Below are 25,054 nucleotides of genomic sequence, written 5' to 3'. Positions count from 1 at the left end.
TATATTGAAATGAGTTTTATTTAGGGCATAAAACCCAACATGTTGCTCCAGCATTCTTTAACCCAAATGACATCACTTTATACCAATAAAGTCCCATATTTGTGACGAAACTTGTATGCTCCTGATCTAAGAGATGCATTTTAATCTGATTATAACCTGAATATGCATTCATGAAAGTCATTAGTTCATGTCCTGCTATCGCATCTACCAATTGGTCGATCCTTGGTCATGGAAAACAGTCTTTAGGGCATGCCTTATTTAAGTCAAAGAAGTCTATGCAAGTTCTCCATGTCCCATTTGGTTTTGGGACAAGAACTGGACTAGATATCCACGAGGGGTAAAATGCTTCTCTTATGAAGTTATTGGTCAACAATTTGTTGACCTCTTCTTTTAATGCAATTTATCTCTCGGGATCTAAAGGTCATTATTTTTGACATTTTTAGGGATAAGCTGGGTCAATGTTGAGGTGATGGTATATCACATTTGAGTTGATCCCGACCGCATTCGAATGACTCCAAGCAAATTGATCTTGGTTTTCCTTCAAAAAAGTGATTAGTTGCTATTTTAATTCTTCCTCCAAATACTTCCCAATGTTAACACACTTAGTAGGATTGTTTGGATCTAAATTCATCTCTTCTAATTCTTTGATAGGTCTGAGTTGGTTATTTTCATCATGGATTCTAAGATCTAAATCTTCCATCTTTTTCTCGTTTTCTTCTATCAAGATTACCATCAATTGATGGCTTGCCCTTTTATTCTTCAATTTCACGCTATAGCATTACTGAGCTAATAATTGGTCGCATTTCACAGTCACTACCCCTAAATGAGTGGGGAATTTTAGGGATAAATGCTTGATTGAGCTTATTGCTCCCATTCCTTTTAATGTTGGGTGACCCATCAGAATGTTGTAAACAGAAAGGATGTCAACAACTAGAAACTCTTGCATCTAGGTAGTGGATAATGGTGGTTCTCCCATGGTAAGCGGGAGTTCAATTGTGCCTAAACTTGTGACAGTATCGCTCGTGAAACCGCATAGGTTAACTATACATGGTTTCAACCTTGCTTCTTCTAAGCACATTTTCTTTAAAGTTTTTGTGTAGAGAATATTTATAGAACTCTCGTTATCTATGAGAACCCTCTTTCACTCTTATTAGTGAGTTGAACTGTTATTACCAGAGGATCTGTGTGGTGAAAACGCACATGTGATACGTCTTCATCAGTAAAGATGATGGGAGGTTCATCAGAGTTGGCTCATTTTAGGGGTTTTGGAGCGAAAGCCGATTTCTCGTTCTCCACTTCATTTATATATCTTTTTTGAGCATTATTGCTGTTTTCTGTGAGATGTTTCCCTCCAAGAATGACTAAGATGTCCTCGCCCTCAACTGGGGGAGGTTGTAATCTTTGGTTATTCTGGTTGATGGATGGATTTTGTTCATTTCCTTGAGGTCTTACATATTGCCTTAGATAGTCTCTGAGATGAGATTTTCAATCTCGTCTTTTAGTTGACAACATTCTTTAGTGGTATGTTCAATGTCTATATAGAAATGACAATACTTGTTAGGATCTCGCTTATTTCTTGCATGTCTCATTAGATCGGGTCTCCAAAATGCGATTTGATTTTCATTCGCGGGATAGATATTTTCACGAGTTTCATTTAATTTCGTATACACCAAGTATATAGGAATATATTTCTCGTGCTTCTTTTGTGTTTTCTTATCTTTTGATGAGTCTCTCGAGTCATTCTTTCTCTTGGCATTTAGGCCATTGGGGTTTGATTTTTTGGCTTTAGTTGTCACAGTGCTCACTGTTACGGTACTTGTGCTATGTTTGTCTCCCGAGTCAGACTTTAACAACTTCATTTCATTTTGCACTTCTTCCTTTTGCAAAATTTTTTTTGATCTTTCATTAAACTCATTAATATTTCTTACAGGGCGACCTTGCAAATCATCCCATAGTTCACCTCCTGCAGTTGACAAGTCAATTGTTATCCCAACTTGAAGAGTTGTTAATTGAATACTATCATTCAAATTTTTGACTTTGGCTGCAGCCGTACTAAAACGGCTTAAGTATGCTTTTAGGGATTCCCCTGGTTGTTGCTTAACATTGGTTAGTTTAGATGCTTCTGGTCTTCGATCCCTTGTAGCTCGAAATTGTTTTTTAAAGTCCTTTGATAATTGCTCACAGACAGTTATGGAATGGTTGGTGAATTTGTCAAATCGACTGCTTGCTGCTCCTATTAGAGAAGTTAGGAATAAAATGCGTCGTGTTGTGAAAAATTTTATACGCAAGTGTACGCAATCGTAACAAAGAATAAAGTGATAAATCGAGTATCGTCTCCACAGGGATTGAAAATTGGAAATTAATTTATAAAACTAATTACTCACAAATTGGTTTCAACAAAAATAAAATAAAGTGATGAGAATATATAAAAAATTAACAAACACAAACTATGAAGAAAACAAGCTAGAATTATTAAATTGGCCTAAAAAATGCAAAGTTGATATAATGGTACTAATGAGTATTGTTGTAAATTGATAATGTCAACTAGGAATTTAAAATGTCATAATCCTTTTTCCAAAGTGTTTATGGTTTGATTCTCTAATTAATTAACATATTCCTCAGCCCAATTAATTTTAAGAATACCAATTTAAGTACAATTCCTTCAAGTCATACATGGAAAATAACATATTCCTATGTCATTTACAAACCACATTTTTCCAAAGTGATATTGTTATACCGAAAATAAATACAATAAAATCGGAACGAATTACCGATAGAATAATCTGGCTGAGTCACAGACAATGTCGCTCTCTTTAAGACGTTTCGCGGCTCTGCCCGAAGTGTGCACGACAGTCTAGCAACCACGGCGTCCCCAGGATAAAACAACCTCTGTATAAGTACGATACGTTCTGCACCGAATTGTATCACTTTATAACACCTTACTGTTTGCTCTGAGAAAAATCGTAAGGTAGAAAGAAAAGAATTTTTTAATTTGGAAAAGATGTATTCTTACGTTGTTCTGATACGACTTATATAGAAGTCGATCCAAGAAAAAACGGTAAGAAAACGGTAATGTTATTGTTCGTGGAGGAGTTGGATCGTGGGAGGAAAAGGCGGATCATTGACTGATCGCGTTTTACGTCTTCTGATCACGTGTTAAAATTAATTAATAAATAAATAAAAAATAAATCTTTATTTAATTAAATAATTTTTCTTTAAAAAATAAAGTGACACCTCACCCGCCGACCCAACCCGGCTCGGATCGATCAGTCGGACGGACGACGGCGGCGGCGCGCGTGCGTGTGTGGTGGTCCAGTGTGTGAGTCCTCACCCATGCGCGCAAAACTGGGTAACCCTTGGGGCCCAAACCCATATCTCAAACTTGCACTAGATATACACTTCAAATGTAGTGTTTCTATCCCATGTGGGACTCCTACTCACACACTTCACTTTTCTATTTTACATAATTTCATACAAAGTTCCAACAATCCCCCACTTGAAATTTTTAAAAATATTTTCTCGAGCAACATCAAACAACTATAAGACAGTGCTTCAGCAAAGATATCTTTCGATTTGAATCTTGCATAGTAAATACGATTTAGATTTTACTAGAGTGACTCGAAGTCTTGAACTCTATCTCTAACGTCGTACCACGCACCAATCTTTCAAGGGTGTATTCAAATAAGCCCGTGCGTGGCCATGCACGTCTATCCCAGTATAGTGAATGCTCTAGACATTTCGCCCCAAATTCCATAGGAAGCGGCCCCACTCCCACATTCACATAGGTGAGTCTATCAAGAGTACTCTTGTAGCTCGGTACTCCACTCTACATAGAGTATAGATCTCATTAAGAGTTTCTATTAACTCATCCTCTTATCGCTCTAGGACTTCATGCTTCTCGTATAACAATAGCATGATCAACACATATCACCTCATAACCTGTTATTACCCGTTGAACCTAATTCTTGGGATCTCCAGTCATTAGGTTGGGTTACCATTATGAGCGACTCATCTTTCTAAGGGCAATAGTCCCATTCCTTTCGAAGTTTTATAGACTTTCTCTCTAGCTAGTCCTTTCGTCAAAGGATCTGCTAAATTGTCATCAGTGCGTACATGATCCACTCTAACAGCTTCTGTTGAGAGGAACTCTTTAACAGTGCTGTGCTTACGATGGATTTGTCGTTTCTTACCGTTGTAATAACAGTTCTGGACTTTTGCAATAGCTGCGGTACTATCGCAATGGATCAACACAGCTGGTATCAGTTTTTCCCATAAAGGGATCTCAGCTAGCAGGCTTCTAAGCCAACATGCTTCTTCACTAGCAGAGGCTAGTGCTATCATTTCAGACTCCATGGTGGACTGTGCTAAAATAGTCTGTTTCTTTGACTTCCAAGAAACAGCGCCACCAGCTATGCTAAAAATATAGCCACTTGTAGCTTTGGAGTCATCTAACAAAGTGTTCCAGTCTGCATCACTGTATCCTTCAAGGACAACTGGAAACCTTTGATAGTGTAATCCAAGGTTCATGGTTCTCTTAAGGTATCTCACTACCCTCTCAATAGCATGCCAATGCTCTATACTAGGCCTACTGGTAAACCTGCACAATAATCCCATGACATAGGCAATGTCGGGTCTCGTACAATCCATGGCATATCGAAGACTGCCAATGATGCTCGCATAGTACGATTGTCTCACACTGTCACCAGTGTTATTGAATAGCTTTACACTTGGATCATATGGTGTGAAAGCAGGTTTACAGTCAAAGTAATTATATGTTTTGAGAATCTTCTCAATGTAATGAGATTGATCTAAAGAAATTCCCTTTTCAGACCTAGTAATCTTAATACCAAGAATTACATCAGCTTCTCCGAGGTCCTTCATATCAAAGTTAGCACATAATAATGATTTCACAGCATTAACATCATGGATATTTGAACCAAATATAAGTAAATCATCCACATATAGGCATATAATAGTGCAAATGTCATTATCAAATTTATAGTAAATACATTGTCACTTTCATTCACTTTGAAGCCATCTGAGATAACTAAATTGTCAAATTTCTCATGCCATTGCTTAGGTGCCTGCTTAAGACCATACAAAGAGTTATCGAACTTGCAAACCTTATGTTCCTGGCTTGGGATCACGAACCCTTCAGGTTGATCCATGTATATTTCTTCTTCTAATTTACCATTAAGGAACGCTATCCTAACATCCATTTGGTGCACAACTAAATTGTGTATAGTAGCCAGAGAAATTAATATTGGAATTTATTTTACCAAGATCTTAAATCTACTCACAAGTATGTTGTTTAACACCCTAAATATGAACTTTATAAAACAATAAATAAACACATATAAAGTTAAGAAAACCTTACATTGGTTGCAGCGGAATAATGTCTCATTCCACTCAGATCTCTAACCCTTGTATCCTTTCTGTCGCAGAGTATTATCAAGATCTGAGCCCGAATCTCCTTCTCTTTGTGTGTGATCCTTCACAGTCTTCCAATCTATGATTGAGGTACCACTTGCTGTGTGTGGGCACTACTCTATCACTGAGGGTTTCGAAATTTATGAAGAAGAAAAGAGAGAGGGTAGGTTCGGCTATAGAAGAGAGAGGGAAGGCTCAGTTTTCAGAAAATAATTTTCTGACAGAAAAAGGTTATGAAAACTTATGAAAAATTTGTTATTTGACTCAGCCATCACTTTTTATTTATAGGCAACTACTAGGTTTAGGTTAGTAATTATTTGGCATTAAAATAATGAAAATATCAATTTGAAAAACCATCCCAAGTGGCCAGCCATAGGTGTTAATGGGCCTTACTTGGATTTTGCAGTTTTCACAAATTTTATTTCTATTTTCTCAAAACGCCAATTTTCTAATTCTAACCTTTTAACTGCCAAAACTAATTGTTTAATAACTAAAATAGATTATTAAATAATATTGTCATTTAATTTAATTATTAATTAGACATATAAAGTCTATTAATTAATAAATAAACCTAGAATCTCTTTTCCTTACAATTTCACCCCTGCTTAGTGAAAATTCACAAATTAGACATAGTCTAACTTTAGAATTATAATTGATTAATCAAAAATCAATTATTGAGTCTTACAAGAAGTATAGTCTCAACTAGAATGGGGACCGTGGATCTATATGCTGAGCTTCCAATAAGTGAACCGAATTTACTAAGTAAATTTCTACTTATTAATTCTTCGTTGAATCCACTCTTAGAACTTAGAATTGCACTCTCAGACTTATATAGAGCATATTATATGTTCCACGATATAGATATGCTATCTCATTTAACCATTGTTATAATCTTATTGTGATTAAAGATCCTCTATATAGATGATTTACATCGAGATGGGATAATTTTACCGTTCTCACCCCTCAACGTATTTTGTCCCTTAAAACACTTAGCTACCTGTAAATGATGTTTAGTGATCTAAGAATTAGTCACTTAAACAAGAGCTCATCCATTTACTTCTATTTAGCTAAGCTCGAAGGGAATCATCACTTGACTTCTATACACCAGTAGAAGCTATAGATTCCATATTTATGTTCAGCACTCCCACTCAATCATACTATCATGTTCCCAAAATATACGTATCACCCTGACCCAAAAGTAGGCTTAACTAATAAATCAAAGAACATGAATAACACTCCTGAGTTGAGCCTAAGCATATCAGGATTTAGATTCTTTTAATCTTAAGATCAACTACTGATATTGACTTGGAAAGATATGATGGTAAGTTTATAATATCTTAACTAAGTTGCAATATCGGTTCAGTCCAATGTATACTCCATACATTCGAAACTAGTATACTTTACCAATGTCCTGGAAAGAACATAACACTTACTCCAAGTGTAAGTACACATCATCGCTGATTATCACATTAGTGTAAATCCAAAACACTGATGAAATAGGGACTTAGTCTTTTGATTCATATGATCACAATCACATTCCACTGTGTTAACGATACTGTAATAGTGAATAAACATATGATCTGGATTTAACTGATTTTGTGTATAAATGTAATAAATATATTAAACCATTAGCATGTAAAATTCATGCAAACATAAATCACTTCAAATTTCTTATATTGATAACTAATCAGATTGTAAAGGGTTTTATTTACGGCACAAAACCCAACAATTAAAACTCTAATGGGTGTTATTCTAGTGACAGGTGAAAAATTGTCAAAGAAATCTACATTCTCTCTTTGTCTAAAACCCTTTGCTACTAAGCGAGCTTTGTATTTGTCAACAGTTCCATCAGGTTTCAATTTCTTTTTCAGAATCCACTTACAACCTATAGTTTTGCACCCATGTGGTAAGTTTGTATAATGCCAGGTTTTGTTCTTAATAAGTGAGTCCATTTCACCATCAACGGCCTCTTGCCACAAGTCAGCATCTATGGAAGACAAAGCTTCTTCGAGGTTGGCAGGATCCTCCTCTAAGGTGTAAGCACAAAAATCTGAACCAAAAGTTTTTTCTACTCTAGCTCTCTTGCTTCTTCTAGGTTCTATTTCATTACTCTCAGTGTGCTCATTATTCCTAATGGTAGGAACATTGCTAGTAGATGTACCCCCACTATTTCTTAATTTAAAGGGAAATCTATGTTCATAAAATTCAGCATCATTAGATTCCACTATAACATGTGCATTCAGATCATAGAATCTATATGCTTTGCTATTCACCGCATATCCAATAAATACACATTCATAGGCTCTACTAGCCAGCTTTATTCTCTTAGGATCAGGAATCCTAACATAAGCTAAACATCCCCAAGTTCTAAAATAAGACACATTTGGTTGCCTATTTTTCAAGATCTCATAAGGTGAAATTTTACTCTTAGTTTTAGGAACTCTATTCAGAACATAACAAACAGTTAATAAAATTTCACCCCACCAGTGAGATGCAGCACCAGAATTCAACAAAATAGCCACAACTAATTCAGTAAATGTTCTATTTTTTCTTTCAGCATTACCGTTCATTTCAGGTGAATATGGTGCAGTCCTTTCGTGTATCATACCATGTGAATTATAAAATTCAATAAATGAATTTGATTCATATTTAGTTCCTCTATCACTACGAAGCATTTTTATTTTCTTATTAAATTGATTCTCAATTTCAGCTACGAATAATTTGAACATGTCAAGTGCATCATTTTTATTTTTCATCAAGTACACATAAGTAAAGTCAGAAAAATCATCTATGAAAGTAATAAAATAACGTTTACCATTTCTAGTTAGCGTTCCATCAAGTTCACAAATATCAGAATGTATCAAATCTAAAGGTTCAGTTTCTTTAGTAAGTGATTTATGTGGTGTCTTAGTTATTTTTGCTTGACTACAAAAGATACATTTTTCAAAATCCTTTTCTGACATTTTCGGGATTAAGCCAATATTACTCATGTTCTTAATGATACGTTTATTAACATGACAAAGTCTAGAATGCCAAACATTAAAATCACACAGCAAGTAAGCAGAAGAAGATACTTTATTAAATTCATTTAATTTAAACATTCCATCAGTCGCATAACCCTTCCCCACAAAAGTACCATTCTTAGTGATGGTGTACAAATCAGCCCCAATTGTTTGAGTGAACCCAGCCTTATTAAGCAAAAAACCATAAACCAGATTCTTTCTCATCTTAGGAGTGTGCATTACATCTTTCAGCAATAAGGTCCTTCCCAAGGTAAACTTTAGCTCCACGTTTCCAGTTCCAACAACAATAGTGGTGTGGGAATCTCCCAACAACACTTTCTTGTCATCAGCAGCAGTGTATGTCTTAAACATAGCACGATCATAGCAGACATGGCAAGAGGCGCCAGTGTCTACCCACCACCCTTTTGATGCACCAATCATGTTGATCTCAGAGATCATAGCTGTAAAAGCTTCTTCAGTCAAGTTAGCCTACGGAGCAGTGCTAGGCTTGTTCCGACACTTTCGTGCCATATGACCCGACTTGTTACAATTGTAACACAAAAACTGTGCGGGGTCATTCTGTTTATGTGGAGGTGGCTACCTTCCATGTTGGTTCCTATTATGGTTCCAACTCTGATTATTGTTACGAGGAGAGTTGTTGCTATTAGAATTGGAATTCGAGTTGCGGTTCTGATTCTTAAAATTTTTGCCATTAGGCTTCAGAACCGCTGGTGTGGATTTCATAGTGTTGTTGTTTGAAACAACAAGCACTTCATCTTTCTGGTCTTGTTTTCTTGCTTCCTCCTCTATATGAAGGCGGGTGATCAAACTTTCTAAGGAAAATTCCTTAGTCTTATGCCTGAGAGTACTTTTGAAATCCTTCCAGGAAGGGGGTAACTTATCAATTAATACAACAACTTGAAACTGTTCATCTAAAGTCATACTTTCTGAGATGATTTCATGTGCAATTTTCTGAAGCTCGTGAGATTGGGCTTCCACAGGTTTGTCGTCCACCATTTGATACTTGAGGTAGCGACTGACATCATACTTTTTAGTTCCAGCTTCTTCAGTATCGTATTTCTTTTGTAGAGCATCCCATATTTCGTTTGCCGATTTATCTGAATTATAATAGTCATATAGATCGTCAGTTAAACCGTTAAGAATAAAATTCTTACAGAGAAAGTCATTTTCGACCCAAGAGTCCAAATCCTTTTGTTGCTTCTCGCGTTCAGCCTCTTTGTCCTTGTCGGTAGAAGCTTCAGAGACAACCGGCTTCAGAGCAGTGAGAACGAAAGCAACTTTTTTCATCGTCAGGTAGAACATCATCTTCTGTTTCCATCGCTTAAAATGTAATCCCTCAAAACAGAAAGGCTTGTTTATATCATTAGAAGCAGAGCCAGAAAATTCATCGGCAGTAGCCATAGCAGAACGAAACGTCTTAAAATTGTTATACCGAAATTAAATACAATAAAATTGGAACGAATTACCGATAGAATAATCTGGCTGAGTCACGAACAATGTCGCTCTCTTTAAGACGTTTCGCGGCTCTGCTCGAAGTGTGCACGACAGTCTAGCAACTACGGCGTCCCCAGGATAAAACAACCTCTGTATAAGTACGATACGTTCTGCACCGAACTGTATCGCTCTATAACACCCTACTGTTTGCTCTGAGAAAAATCGTAAGGTAGAAAAAAAAGAATTTTTTAATTTTGGAAAAGATGTATTCTTACGTTGTTCTGATACGACTCATATAGAAGTCGATCCAAGAAAAAACGGTAAGAAAACGGTAATGTTATCGTTCGTGGAGGAGTTGGATCGTGGGAGGAAAAGGCGGATCATTGACTGACCGCGTTTTACCTCTTATGATCACGTGTTAAAATTAATTAATTAATAAATAAAAAATAAATCTTTATTTAATTAAATAATTTTTCTTTTAAAAATAAAGTGAAACCTCACCTGTTAACCCAACCCGGATCGGTCGGGCGAGCGGCGGCGCGCGCGCGTGTGGTGGTCCAGTGTGTGAGTCCTCACCCATGCGCGCAAAACTGGGTACCCCTTGGGGCCCAAACCCATATCTCAAACTTGCACTAGATATACACTTCAAATGTAGTATTTCTATCCCATGTGGGACTCCTACTCACACACTTCACTTTTCTATTTTTACATAATTTCACACAAAGTTCCAACAGATATTCATGCATCATTCAAGCAATTCCACTAATCCTATTTTTTCCAAAATCAAGATTAGCTAGTACTTACTAATGGTGATCAAACAAAAGTAAGCAATTGCACAAAATACTCTTGAATGAACAAAATCAATTCACTAAACATAGCAACAAAATATCAAATCACAATTTAAGTCGACAAAATAATTCTAGGAAAAGAAAAATCAACTCATAATAGATTGTGCAAAAATTACAAAATTTAAAAGAAAAGAAAGATAGAAATAAAAACCCATTTAGAGCTTGTCACAAGACTCTAAGTTTCTTCTCCAAATCGCTCTTCTTCTTGATTTTTGCCAATCTCAAAATAAAAATACTAAAAACTAAAACTCAAATAAAACCCTCTTTTCTTCTTTTTTTCCTTTTCTTCATTTTTCTTCTTTTCTTTGGCGTCAGGAACAAGCAACAAAAACCCAACCGCCTTTTTCTTTTCTTCCAATCAAGCCTCCTTCTTTGCTTTTATCATATATCATATATGTATATATGTATATATATATATATATATATATATATGATTTTACTAAATTGTTTATCCAAAACAAAGTCATGGGCTGCACAAATTTCTTCCTTTGGGCTTTTTTTTTTTGTTTCTTGCCCAACATCATGGCCCATAACACTTAATGTCAATTTTGCCTTTAAATTCCTACAACACCACACACAATTGTATTTAATTAATTGGGACACTAAATAAACAAATAAAAATTAAGAAAATTAATTAAAACTAATTTCAAATACTAAAATTAATATTTATGCAAAATTAAAAAAAACAAAATGAAAGTCACTAAAATAAACTAAAAATTCTTGAGAACAAAACTAATTTAATGCCCAAAAAGATATAAATAACTCTATTTTCATAGAGTTATCACACCCCAAACTTAAAACTTTACTTGTCGTCAAGCAAAAAGAAAAATAAACTAAAATCAAAGTAAAACAATAGGCAATATGACACTAAAGTTGGTGATCTCCAAAATTTCCGTAGAGATTGATAAGTGAACATAGTTTAGAGAAAAATAAAAAGATTGTCCAATAATTGTGAAAAATTCAAGCACAAGTTTCATTCCGATTTTGATTACTCCAAGTGTGTGTGTGTGAAATGCCTTTTCTCAAAAGTTTGCTTACAATTTAGATCAATTTATGTAAATATGAATTAAGCACAAAATCTATAAAATGACAAAGTCTCATAGGTTTATTTTTCATCTCTCTCTCCACTAATGTAGACAAACACAAAGCTAAAGATCAAAAGGACTTTTTCAAACTTGTAATGTAAGGCTAAGGTAAAGGTGGTTAAGAGAAGTCATTTTTGGCTCAAATCGCCTAAAAGCACCTTAATTTTCCTAAGACTAAAATGAGACTTCACACTTACTTCCTCAAATAATATCCCACAAAAAATTTGAATATAATATTGCCATTATTTATTGCCCCAAAATTTTTCAAAATAACGTGCTCCCAGGAGTTATAGCAATGCCTTAGCATAGCATTTTTTTTTTTTCTGTCTCTGCTCCAGAATGCTGAAGCAATGCTATAACACCTGAGACTTCAAGCTTCTAAAAAAATCCTGCTCTTTTTTTTTTTTTTTTTGCAAGGGGTGGCACACCTCAAACTTAATTTTAAACACTTTTTTTCAAGGGTCGGCACACCCCAAACTTAAGTTTGAACACTCTTTCTTTTTTTTCAAGGGGTGACACACCCCAAACTTAATTTTAAAAATTCTTTTTTTTTTTTTTTGAATAACTAACAATACAAATATAATAATGGCAATATACACAAAATTGGTAACTCTTCCCCAACTTAAAATTCAATATTGTCCCCAATAGTGAGAATAATAAACTACCACAATGAAAGACTCACCCAATTACCACTACCAAAATTGCACCCCTCCCATCCCCTTCATGACACAACAAACAAAATCTTAGAATAATAAGGTGCTCAAAGGGTATATGGTGAGAAGATTTGTATTTAGCTAGGCTTACATGTGGTTAAAAAAAAAATAAAGGGATTCAATTATGCTCAAAGAGGGTGACTAGGGATAAAATTATATCATGGTTGGCTCAAAAGGCTCAAACGGTCCATAAATGGCCTAAATCATGTCTTTGGTTAAGTGTCGTCTAAGATTTCGCCTCAAGAGAGAATCAAACAAATTCTAAGACTTGTGATATCACAAAATCATATATTTACACAAACTTTCACCAAATCACACACAATTAAATGATCAAGGCATTTTTGCTCAAAATTGGACATATCTCAATCAAAATGAAAACTAGCACAAGAATTAGTCACAAGCTCAAGCAATATTTACATTTTTCAACAAGCTATGCACACTATCAATCATGTATTAGAATGTGGAAAATCACCAAACCAAAGCACATATGCCTCAATTTTTTTTTTTCAAACAAGCAAAATAAAAGAAAAGGAAAAAAATATTTAGTTTTCCAAAACATTGTATGCACAAAATTCTCAAATATGTGTGAGCAAGTTTAAAATTAATAAAGAAGAGTTAAAGAAGAACTTCCCTTTCAATGATGTGCAAACTCGCTAGTGTCAACCTCCGTAAGTGCGCCCAATTCTACTTGACTTTATGCTCGCACCTAAAAGAGAGAGAAAGAAAAGAAAGAGAGAAAAAAAAAACTACAATGCAATTGTCAAAGCCATTTAACGTTGCATGTTTATTGAATTTAAAATAAAATAAAGATAAAGTTTAGAAAGCTCGGGTTGCCTCCCAAGAAGCGCTTGATTTAAAGTCGTCGGCTTGACTTTTTGAGAAGCACTCATCAAAGAGCGGCTTCCGCCCATAGAGAGTGGCATATGCCCTCAAAAATGGGTCTTTGTCATGAACGCCCTCAAGCTTGGCGAGATATGGAATTGAAAAGGCAAAATGCTCAACTAGACTTGAATTCGATGAATGCACATGATGGATGCCAAGGTACCATGCCAATGGTGAAGGAGGAGGTGGTGGCCAAAAAGGATCTTCATAAACATAATATTCCATTACCATGAGCTATTTGACTTGAGGAATGCAAAAATATTCTTGCTGAATTTTTTCAAAAACTGGGCAGTTTTGCTGTGATAATGCTACAGCATTATGAGCAGCAATAAATGTTGACCAACTTGGAATGCTTGCTTCCTTATCTTTTTTTTTTTCACTACTTTGGATTGAAGTGAGCTCTTGTAATTTCTCAAAATTTTCCCCAAGTATCTCCAACTCATTACCACTCCTCAAAATGACATTTTCACTTTCTTCTTTCTCCCTTGAATTTTCCATATCAATACGCAAAGTTTCGTGGGATTTATCACGCAACTCATTCACCAAAAGCTCAAATTGGTTCTCCATTTTCCTCAATGATGAAGCTTGGCTTTGATTGGGGCATCATTTTTCGCCATGAACTCCATCATCAATACCTCAAATGAGCTTGATTAAGCCATTTGATGAAGATCTTCTTCTATGTTGAACTCTTGTAAATCTTCTAAAATCTCATCATTTGGTCCTTGAGTGTAAGTTACAAAATTTGGCTCCAAATTATTGTAGTTGTCCTCCCAAACATGGTCTTTGTTTGGACAATTACAACACCACTCATTGTACTCCGCCATGTCTTCCAACATCCAAAAGGCTTCATCGATTGATAGTTGGTAGAAATTAGTGGTACCATTTCCTCTTTCTACCCATTTTCGTGTGCTTGGATTCAACCCATTTAGGAAGATTTCTAATTGACACTCTTTGGACAACCTATGATATGGAAACCTCACTAGAAATGCCTTGTATCTCCACCATGCTTCATACAAGGGCTCCAAGTCATGTTGAACAAAATTCATAAGGACTTGTAGATGAGACATCTCAAGACCTTGCAAAAGAAACCAAAATAAGACAAACAAAGCGTAAAATAGAACAAGGAAAATAGAATGAACAAACGAAAAACTAAAAAAAAACCAAATTGATAGTAATTAAGTTCCAAAAATAAAATTTCACTAAATCAATCCCCGGCAATGGCGCCAAAAACTTGTTGTGAAAAATTGTATATGCAAGTGTACGCAATCGTAACAAGTAATTAAGTGATAAATCGAGTATCGTCTCCACAGGGATTGAAAATTGGAAATTAATTTATAAAACTAATTACTCACAAATTGGTTTCAACAAAAATAAAATAAAGTGATGAGAATATGTAAAAAATTTACAAACACAAACTATGAAGAAAACAAGCTAGAATTATTAAATTGGCCTAAAAATGCAAAGTTGATATAATGGTGCTAATGAGTATTGTTGTAAATTGATAATGTCAACTAGGAATTTAAAATGTCATAATCCTTTTTCCAAAGTGTTTATGATTTGATTCTCTAATTAATTAACATATTCCTAGGCCCAATTAATTTTAAGAATATCAATTTAAGTACAATTCCTTCAAGTCATACATGGTAAATAACATATTCCTATGTCATTTACAAACCACATTTTTCCAAAGTGATATTCATGCATCATTCAAGCAATTCCACTAACCCTATTTTTTCCAAAATCAGATTAGCTAGTACTTACTAATGGTGATCAAGCAAAAGTAATCAATTGCACAAAATACTCTTGAATGAACAAAATCAATTCACTAAACATAGCAACAAAATATCAAATCACAATTTAAGTCAACAAAATAATTCTAGCAAAAGAAAAATTAACTCATAATAGATTGTGCAAAAATTACAAAATTTAAAAGAAAAGAAAGATAGAAATAAAAACTCATTTAGAGCTTGTCACAAGACTCTAAGTTTCTTCTCCAAATTGCTCTTCTTCTTCTTGATTTTTGCCAATCTAAAAAAAAAAAATACTAAAAACTAAAACTCAAATAAAACCCTCTCTCTCTCTCTCTCTCTCTCTCTCTCTCTCTCTCTCTCTCTCTCTCTCTCTCTCTCTCTCTCTCTCTCTCTCTCTTTTCTTCTTTTTTTCCTTTTCTTCATTTTTCTTCTTTTCTTTGGCGTCAGGAACTGTTGATACAATAACAGAATATGGTTAAGTAGTTAGACAGTTAGAGGTTCTGTTATAGAGTTAGTTAAGTGTCGGTTGTACTCATATCATTATAAATACCAACACTTGTATTAAACTAATTCTGTACTGAAATAAAGATTCAATTCATCTTCTTCTACTGCTTCTTTTCTCTATTTCCTTAGCTCTGTTTTCAGCTCAACTTGGTATCAGAGCCGAAGGTGAATATCCATGGCATCCTTCTCCGGTGAAGCATCTCATCAGTCTATAGTTCCAACCACGATGTTCGTTCCTCCATTACAACTAAATCGGAACAATTATTTTTTCTAGAGATCTCAAGTCCTTCCTGCAATCAGAGCACATGATCTTGAAGGAATTTTGCTAAATTAAAATCGGCCTCAAGCAAGGATTCGACAATCACCAGAATCGACAACCACGGTGAGTAATCCTGAATTGAATAGATGGATGCGTCTTGATCAATTTCTCCTTTTTTGGTTGATGTCAACTATTTCTGAGTCTATGATTGGGCATGTGGTGAATTGTGCTACTTCGTCTGATATCTGGAACACGCTCGAGCAATTGTTTGGGACTGCCTCTCGAGCAAGACAAATCCATCTAATGAATCAACTTCAATCCACCAAGAAAGGCTCTCTGGCCATTGACGAATACCTTCTCAAAATGAAGAACCTGGCAGATGGTCTTCGTGCAGTAGGGAATCCAATCTCAGATGAACAACTCATCTTGTATGTTCTTGCTGGCTTAGGGACTGAGTATGAGGCTGTTGTTGTCAATCTGACCTCAAGAGACAATCTTACTCTTGCTGAAGTGCAATTTATGCTCCAAAGTTATGAAGTTCGAATTGAAGCAAATCAAGTTCATACCACTATTGATCTCAGTGGAGCCACAAAAAACTATGCCCAATTCAAAAGAAACCAATCTGGCCCTCCCAATCCCACAGGCCATGGCTCTTCAAATCAATTTCGAGGACGTGCACGAGGCTCGTATGGTGGCCGATCGAATAACAATGGTGGCAGAGGATCTTCTAACAATAATCGACCAGTTTGTCAACTTTGTGGCCGAATTGTTCACACAGTTCACAAGTGCTACAGAAGATTCGACATCTCATACAATGGTCCTGAAGAAAATGACCCAAACACTGCCTCAAATCCACCACAGGCCCTTGTTGCTTCAACAGGCCCTACCACAGATGAAGCTTGGCATCTTGATAGCGGAGCTTCTCACCATGTCACTCAAGACAATAGTAATCTCCACCAGCAACACACCTACAAAGGCAAAGAAAAGATTGTTGTAGGTAATGGTTCTTCTCTATCTATACATAACATTGGTAATAGCACTCTTGCTGCAAGAAAATCCCTTTACCTCAATATTATACTTCATGTTCCAGCTATCACAAAATATTTGATTAGCATTTCCAAATTTACTAATGACAACAATGTTTCTGTTGAATTCACTCCTAATTCGTGTTTTGTCAAGGACAATCAATCGAAGATCCCTCTCCTTCAGGGTGCCCTTAAAGATGGGCTTTACCAACTAGCACCCAAGTTTACTCATCAAGCAAATATGTCTCCTCAGCATTACAACTCCTCTGCTGCAGCAAAGAACAATTCTTTGTCTCAAGCAAATGTTGTTTCTGCCTTTACTTGTAATAGCAATTCTGCTACAAGCACTTTCAACTCTTGTAATACAAAAAATTCCAAACTTGTATCTTTGTGGCATAATAGACTTGGCCACCCCAACATTCAAGTTCTCAATAAAGTTCTTAAATTTCTTAATATTTCTACTGCTGACATGTCCATTTGTCATGCTTGCCAATATGGCAAACTTCACCAATTTTCATTTCACTCTTCACACAACAGTACCCATTTTCCATTTGAAATCGTGCATACCGATCTTTGGGGACCATCCCCTCATCCTTCACCCGAGGGTTTCAAATACTATATTTGCTTTATTGATGATTTCACCAAGTTTTCTTGGATTTTTCCTCTTACTGCCAAATCAGAACCAACAAATGTTTTTAAACACTTCAATATCTATGTTGAGAGACAATTTAATACCAAGATTAAGTCAGTTCAAGCTGACTGGGGTGGAGAGTATAGACCTCTCAAACCTATTCTTTATGATTTAGGTATCATCTTTAGACACCCTTGCCCACATACACATCAACAACAAGGCCGTGTGGAAAGAAAACATAGGCATATAACCGATATGGGACTTATATTACTAGCTCAAGCCAAAATGCCTCTATCCTTTTGGTGGGATGCCTTTGTCTCATCCACCTATCTTATCAATAGACTTCCCATCCAAAAGAATCAATACATCTCTTTTTATGAAAATATGTTTCACACAAAACCGGACTATAGTTTCTTGAAAACTTTTGGTTGTGCATGCTTCCCATTATTAAGACCATACAATAAGAACAAGTTCAATTTTAGAACATCCATGTGTGTCTTTTTAGGCTATAGTCCACATCATAAGGGTTATCGATGTCTCCACCCTTCTGGCAGAATATATATTGCCCGTAGTGTTACTTTTGATGAGCTATGCTTTCCTTACTCTCATCTTTTTTCCGAGAATTCCACTCCCACATCCCCAATCTCCACTGTCCACCACATTCCTATACCATCTGCTCTATTTCCCTCTCATCAGTCACCAATAGAACAGCCAACACCAACTCAGTCACCAACTTCATTTCCACCAGATACTGTTATACCTGCTGCAGATCCTATATTGCAGCAACATGAGCCACCTGCTGCCTTACCAACTGCCTCTGCTGCTCCCCTTTCTCATACTTCCCATGTACCTCCAACCACATCCTCTCATCACATGACTACCCGTTCCAAATCAGGTATTTACAAACCTAAAATTCTTCCAGCTGAGTTAAAAGATTATGAATGTTATCTCAAAGAACCTACTTCTCTTAAAATGGCCTTAAATAATCCTTTATGGAACAAAGCTATGAGAGAGGAATACTATGCTCTTAAGAAAAACAATACATGGGTTCTAGTCCCTTATCATCATGGTATGCATGTCATAGATAACAAATGGGTGTACAGGATAAAACTACGGGAAGATGGAACTGTTGAAAGACTAAAAGCTCGGCTGGTAGCCAAAGATTTTCAACAAACTGCTGGAGTGGACTACTTTGACACCTTCAGCCCTGTTGTCAAAGTAAGTACCATTCGCATAATGTTTACTCTAGCAGTCACCTATGGCTGGGACATACAACAAATTGACATAAATAATGCCTTTCTAAATGGTGACTTAGAACAAGTGGTTTACATGCAACAACCACAAGGGTTTGACAATCCGAATTATCCAACTTATGTGTGTCAACTGAATAAGGCATTGTATGGATTAAAACAGGTACCTCGAGCTTGGTATGAAAAGCTCAAGATTGCCTTACTAGCTTGGGGTTTCACTAATTCGGTTTCTAACAGTAGTCTCTTTTTCAGCACCAAAAATGGCACTCCTCTCCTCATTTTGGTCTATGTTGATGATATCCTCATCACAGGTGCCAGTTCTAAAGATGTTCACAAAGTAATCAATGATCTCTAAGCCAAGTTTGCTCTTAAAACTCTCGGCCCAGTTAGTTATTTCCTTGGTTTTCAGGCACACAGAACCAATGCATCTCTCCATCTGTCCCAAACTCAGTATGCTATGGACATTCTAAAAAGAACCAATATGGAAACTTCCAAGTCATGCATCACACCATTATGTACTGGATACAAACTGTATACCTCTGACAGTGAGTTGTTCCACGATCCCACTCTCTACAGAAGCACAATTGGCTCCCTTCAATATCTCACAATGACCAGACCTGATCTTGCTTTTTCAGTCAACAAGTTAAGCCAATTCATGCAACAACCTACTGTTGCACATTGGAATGCATGCAAACGGGTACTTCGATACATTAGAGGCACTCTTGACTTGGGTCTTGTCTTTAAACCAGCCACTCATCTCACTTTAGAAGCCTTTTCAGATGTAGATTGGGCCTGCAATCTAGATGACCGCAAATCGACTACTGGTTTTTGTGTAAAACTTGGTGGAAATCTCATATCGTGGGGCTCAAAGAAACAAATTCAGTGGCTCGATCAAGCACTGAATCCGAGTATAGGTCTTTATCAACTACTGCTACTGAAGTGGTGTGGATAACCTCTGTGTTAACTGAAATAGGTATCAAACCTAGTGGCAAACCTGTTATCTGGTGTGATAATCAGGGGGCAAAACAGCTTGCCTCTAATCCTGTGTTTCACTCATGAACGAAACACATTGAAGTGGATGTCCACTTTGTTCGTGAATTGGTCACTCAAGGCAAGTTAACTGTTTGCTACATTCCCACTGAAGACCAGCCAGCTGATCTCTTTACCAAAGCTTTAACTTTTCCTAAATTTAATTTCTTATGTAGCAAACTGTCACTGGGCAAATCCCGGTCCAGTTTGAGGGGGGATGTTGATATAGTAACAGAATACGGTTAAGTAGTTAGATAGTTAGAGGTTCTGTTATAGAGTTAGTTAAGTGTCGGTTGTACTCATGTCATTATAAATACCAACACTTGTATTAAACTAATTCTGTACTGAAATAAAGATTCAATTCATCTTCTTCTACTGCTTCTTGTCTCTGTTTCCTTAGCTCTGTTTTCAGCTCAATTGGAACAAGCACCAAAAACCCAGCCGCCTTTTTCTTTTCTTCCAATCACGCCTCCTTCTTTGCTTTTATCATATATCATATATGTATATATATATGATTTTACTAAATTTTTTATTCAAAACAAGGTCATGGGCTGTACAAATTTCTTCCTTTGGGTTTTTTTTTTTGGGTTTCTTGCCCAACATCATGACCCATAACACTTAATGTCAATTTTACATTTAAATTCCTACAACACCACACACAATTGTATTTAATTAAGGGCCAAGATGCAAAATGCCCCTAAATCTAACAATAAAGTTAATAAATGTCCCTTTTTAAAAAAAATTAACAAAATGTCCATTCTATTAAAAGTTTGATAATGAAATTACAATTATAACCTTGAATAATTAAGTGTTTGGTATAGTTATTTTGCACAATAGTATATCGTTTTTATGTGCAATAATATATTAAAAAAAATTGACAGGTAGTATATATATATTTTTTAAAATAACTGAAAGGTAGTATATTAGTTTAAGATTGTAATATATTATTTTAATGTGCTATGGTATATAATGAACGAAAGATGGAAATTAAAAAATGTGGAATATTAGTTTAAGTTTGAGGTATAGTTATATTTCACTAGGAAATATTGTCTTTGTGTTCATTAGTATATCATGAAGGGAAGAAAAAGAAAAAAAAAACATGTGGAATATTAAATTAAGTTTTTGGTATATATATATTTTCCACTATACTGGTAGTATATTAATTTTTCACTATAATATTTATGCTTATGATTGCAGAATATAGTTTTTATATGCTATTGTATATCGTGAAAAAAAATTATTTAATAGTATATTAGTTTAAGTTTATGGTATATTTATATTGGTCTAAGGTATATCGTTTGTATGTGATATGTATATCGTGAAGGATAGAAAGGAAAAAAAACTATTAAATATTAATTTAAGTATGAGGTATAGTTATATTTGACTGAAGTATATTGATTTTATGTTCATTGGTATTTCATGAAGGAAAGAACAAGAAAAAAAAACTTGTGGAATATTAAATTAAGTTTTTTGTATAATTTTTTTTCACTATGGTGGTATATTAATTTTTGACTATGGTATATCTGCTAATGATTGTGGTATAAGTTTTTGTATGCTACTGTATATTGTGGAAAACAATTCATTTAATAGTATATTAGTTTAAGTTTGTGATATATGTAAATTGGTTTAAGATATATTGTTTGTATATCATATGATATATTAATAAAAAACTAATTTTATGCTTAAATAACATATTGGACACCAACAACAACAGCAAAATCTAAAAGAACAAAACATATAATACCTTTTATATAATGAAAAAATAGTTGACAAAAATTCAGTAGAGAGGTTTCGATCTATTGTTTTTCATAATTTCTATTAAAGGAATAAAACATATAATACCTTTTATATAATGAAGGGTATTTTAGGTATTAAAAAGTAAAAAATGACATTTGCTTTATTATTTTAAAAAAAGGACATTAACTATCTATAAAGTTAAAAATAGGGCTATTTAGTTGCATTTCTCTTTAATTAATTGGGAGACTAAATAAATAAATAAAAATTAAGAAAATTAAATTAAAACTAATTTCAAAATACTAAAATTAATATTTATGCAAAATAAAAAAAACCAAATAAAAGTCACTAAAATAAACTAAAAATTTTTGAGAACAAAACTAATTTAATGCCCAAAAAGATATAAATAACTCTATTTTCATAGAGTTATCGCGTCGCAAGTTATTTGAAACATTGCTAGCTTGCATTATAGTGTTGAAGTTGTTCAGGTGTGCCACAGGATCAGTTGTCTCATCGTACTAATCGACATTTGGTTTTTGAATCCTTAAGGGAATTGGGAATTCAATCTAGATGGAATGGTTCTGTTTCCTCGTTTGAATCGTATCCCGAAAATTTCTCATTCCCAGGTTGATTCCCAAGTTGTTCTTCTTGAGTGTATAAACATCATACTAAACATCTAGATGGGATATCTCTCACATTCCCAAGTTGTTCTTCGTGAGTGTCTGAGGGATTCCCTTGGTTGTTCCTTTGTCTCCTGGTTCTAGGGTCTCGTTGCCTCCTCTGTGGTTGTGTTGTAGATGTGTTAGGTTTATTTTGAGGGGCCTCTCCTCGTGCAACCCTTGCTGCTGCTGCTGCTGCTGTGTCGTGCTCCATTTTGGCATTCCTTCGATTTGATTCAGCAAGGCGTTGCTAAAGTTGCCTATTTTCCAGTTTCACCAGTGATACATATTTGGTTCGGTCATAAGCATCCTTGCTTTGCCTTTCTGGGAAGTGTTCCCTAGTTTGATCAAAGTCTCCACCGTTTCTTCTAGAACAGGGAATTTTAGTAGTTTTCGTCCTGTGTGAAGCTTGAGGCTCCTTTCTCGGATGATGGGTTGTCTCTTTTGGCTGATTCTTTGCATTACGTGGAGTGTCATCTGCCATGAGTGTGATTTAAGGTTGTGTTTTTAAGGAGGGCATCTTTTTTGAGTTTTATTACAAAGACTCTCAATGAAAGCACCAAACTGTTAACACAGATTTTTGTTAACTAAATAATTAGCCTTTTTTGAAATAAATAAACTGCAGAGTTAATTATATTGTAGTTAGTTTTCTAAGATGTAACAAATAACAAGAAGATTTTTATATAGTTTTTAACTTAAATCTTCATAGTCCACGAGTTCATCATATTAAAGATTGATGTCTTTGTATAAAAAATATAATGATATCTGATTTTCAAGAATAAATAATAACAATATTATCTATTTTGTCCAAGATTGGCTATCCTCTATTCCCTATGTTCTGTCCCTATTTATAGATGTATAGGGTGACCGTTATTCCTTTAGGATAGAATCATTCGTAACTGCTCATGACACGTGGATATTCTCCACATTTCATCTATGTGCACATAGATTATTAATGAATAACCACCTAATCGCTCTTTGTTTTTATCTATGGATGGTTACGCTGACTGTGCGCAATGGTTCTTGCCGTTTGAATGATATTTTTCTTAAACATCTTTATAGAAAAATGTTAAAGTGTTGAGTTATGATGCATCTCGCAGCCTTCCTTAACCGTTGAGAGAGGTATTAGCGAGGTGGTTACTTCAATGCATTTAAAGCGAGGTGAGTGAAGGTTGAAGTTGTTATCATTCCTTGAATATACTTATGAGTATGTGGATCAATGAGTTGCAAGCTCATACATACGAGTATGTGGATCAATGAGCTCAAAACTCATTATCTACTCGTTCCAAACAGTTCCATTGTGTATTTTGTTTATCCCGAGATGAACCTGTTTACCTCGCTGATCTCATCAATTAATAGTTATTATTCACCTCTCAATATTGTCTTTATGGCAGCGAGTTAGAGTATTTCTATTAATTATATTTATGAGGCGAGTCATTTAAGTGCATTTAATAATGAGTGGTTAAAGCTGGTTCATCTTTCAGCTTTGATACATGTGTTAGCTTCTTATTGCTGCCCAAAATATAGGTATAACAATTATAAATAAATTTAAAAACAAATAAATCTGATTATTTAAAAACAGAAAATATACCTTAAGATTGTTGAAAATTTCAGAAATAAAGTCAGCATATAAACCAGTCAATTTCTTGTGTGAACTCTCCCAATTCAACATACGAGGATATGATTTGTCAATCCTTTTGCAGCATTTTGGACTCAAACTTGGGAGAATTTCATAAAGGCAAACAAGACAAGCAAATGGGAAACCTTTTTTTTTTTGAATGCATGAATTTTATCTTTATCCTCCTTAGCCTTCTCAATCTTGTAAAAAAAATTATCATTCTCCCTAAAAGCTAAATTCATGAAGCGGAATGTTCTATCCCACAACTTCCCAAAAATAATGTTTTTAAAGTCAGATAATTCACAATCAATAAAAGAAAACACAAAATTGTCCACTTCTTACCAAACTCATAACCATACAAATAATTTCTCAACAAATAAACTATTCCTATTTTAACAGCATCAACATCATCCTCAAAACTACATTCCAAAAATCTTTGCATTACATCTTTTTGTTCCACCTTAATGCTTACATAAGGGAACGTCTTAAACTTCAACGAACTCTTCTTAGGTAAAATAGTAGAACCATTCGGGCTCAAAACGGTAACCAACACAAACTCCTCCAAACCAAATCGAACAATACGGTCTCTGATAAGAAACCACTTTTCAAACTCATCCCTTTCTTGATGGACCTCTCTCACTAAAGCAAGGTAGGGAGATCATTAATCCTTTCAATACCCGCCATCTTCAAGAAAGTGAAAAATGACGCCGTTTGAAAAAAAATAATTTGGGAGTCTGTCAAGTTAGCATTGAGTTCTTCAATAACTTCAGGATAGTTTTAAATTTGTAATTAACTTAGAAATCGATTTTTGGGCTTTAATCTTTAGGTAAGCCTCCTGAAAAAAACCGGTTATATACAAAGTTAGTTAAACAACAAATTAGAATAAGAAATATAAAAGAAAAAAATTGGTTCCACAAAAATTATAACACAAATAAACAAATACAAAAGAAAAACCATTTAAAAGAAATATTTAAATACCTACCACATTAAAATAGCTAGTACTCTTCTTAGGAGAAGCTACTAGAGTAGAAGGAGACTTGGCCTTAGAAGCAATACACTTAACGCCATAACGTGTAACCATACTATTATACTTATATTTAAGGCAGCAATAAGAAGCTGACACATGTATCAAAGCTAGAATATGAACCAACTTTAACTACGCATTATTAAATGCACTTT

General features: G+C 34.9%; 1 protein-coding gene across 1 annotated transcript; it reads right to left on the bottom strand.

Annotated features, from left to right (window-relative positions):
- Positions 1–9,029: 9,029 nt before the first annotated feature.
- Positions 9,030–9,854, bottom strand: LOC115696568 (uncharacterized). The gene has a single exon (XM_030623462.1). It carries the CDS (start codon positions 9,852–9,854, stop codon positions 9,030–9,032), a length of 825 nt encoding a protein of 274 aa, XP_030479322.1.
- Positions 9,855–25,054: the final 15,200 nt, after the last annotated feature.

Source organism: Cannabis sativa, chromosome 7, assembly GCF_029168945.1.
Source record: "Cannabis sativa cultivar Pink pepper isolate KNU-18-1 chromosome 7, ASM2916894v1, whole genome shotgun sequence".
Lineage (NCBI taxonomy): Eukaryota > Viridiplantae > Streptophyta > Magnoliopsida > Rosales > Cannabaceae > Cannabis > Cannabis sativa.
The sequence above is the reverse complement of the archived record's forward strand: the minus strand, read 5'-3'. Positions and strand labels throughout refer to the sequence as shown.

What these genes read in the sequence shown, in the direction of transcription:
- LOC115696568 (XM_030623462.1), bottom strand. Translation starts at nt 9,854, where the DNA reads ATGGCTACTGCCGATGAATTTTCTGGCTCTGCTTCTAATGATATAAAC.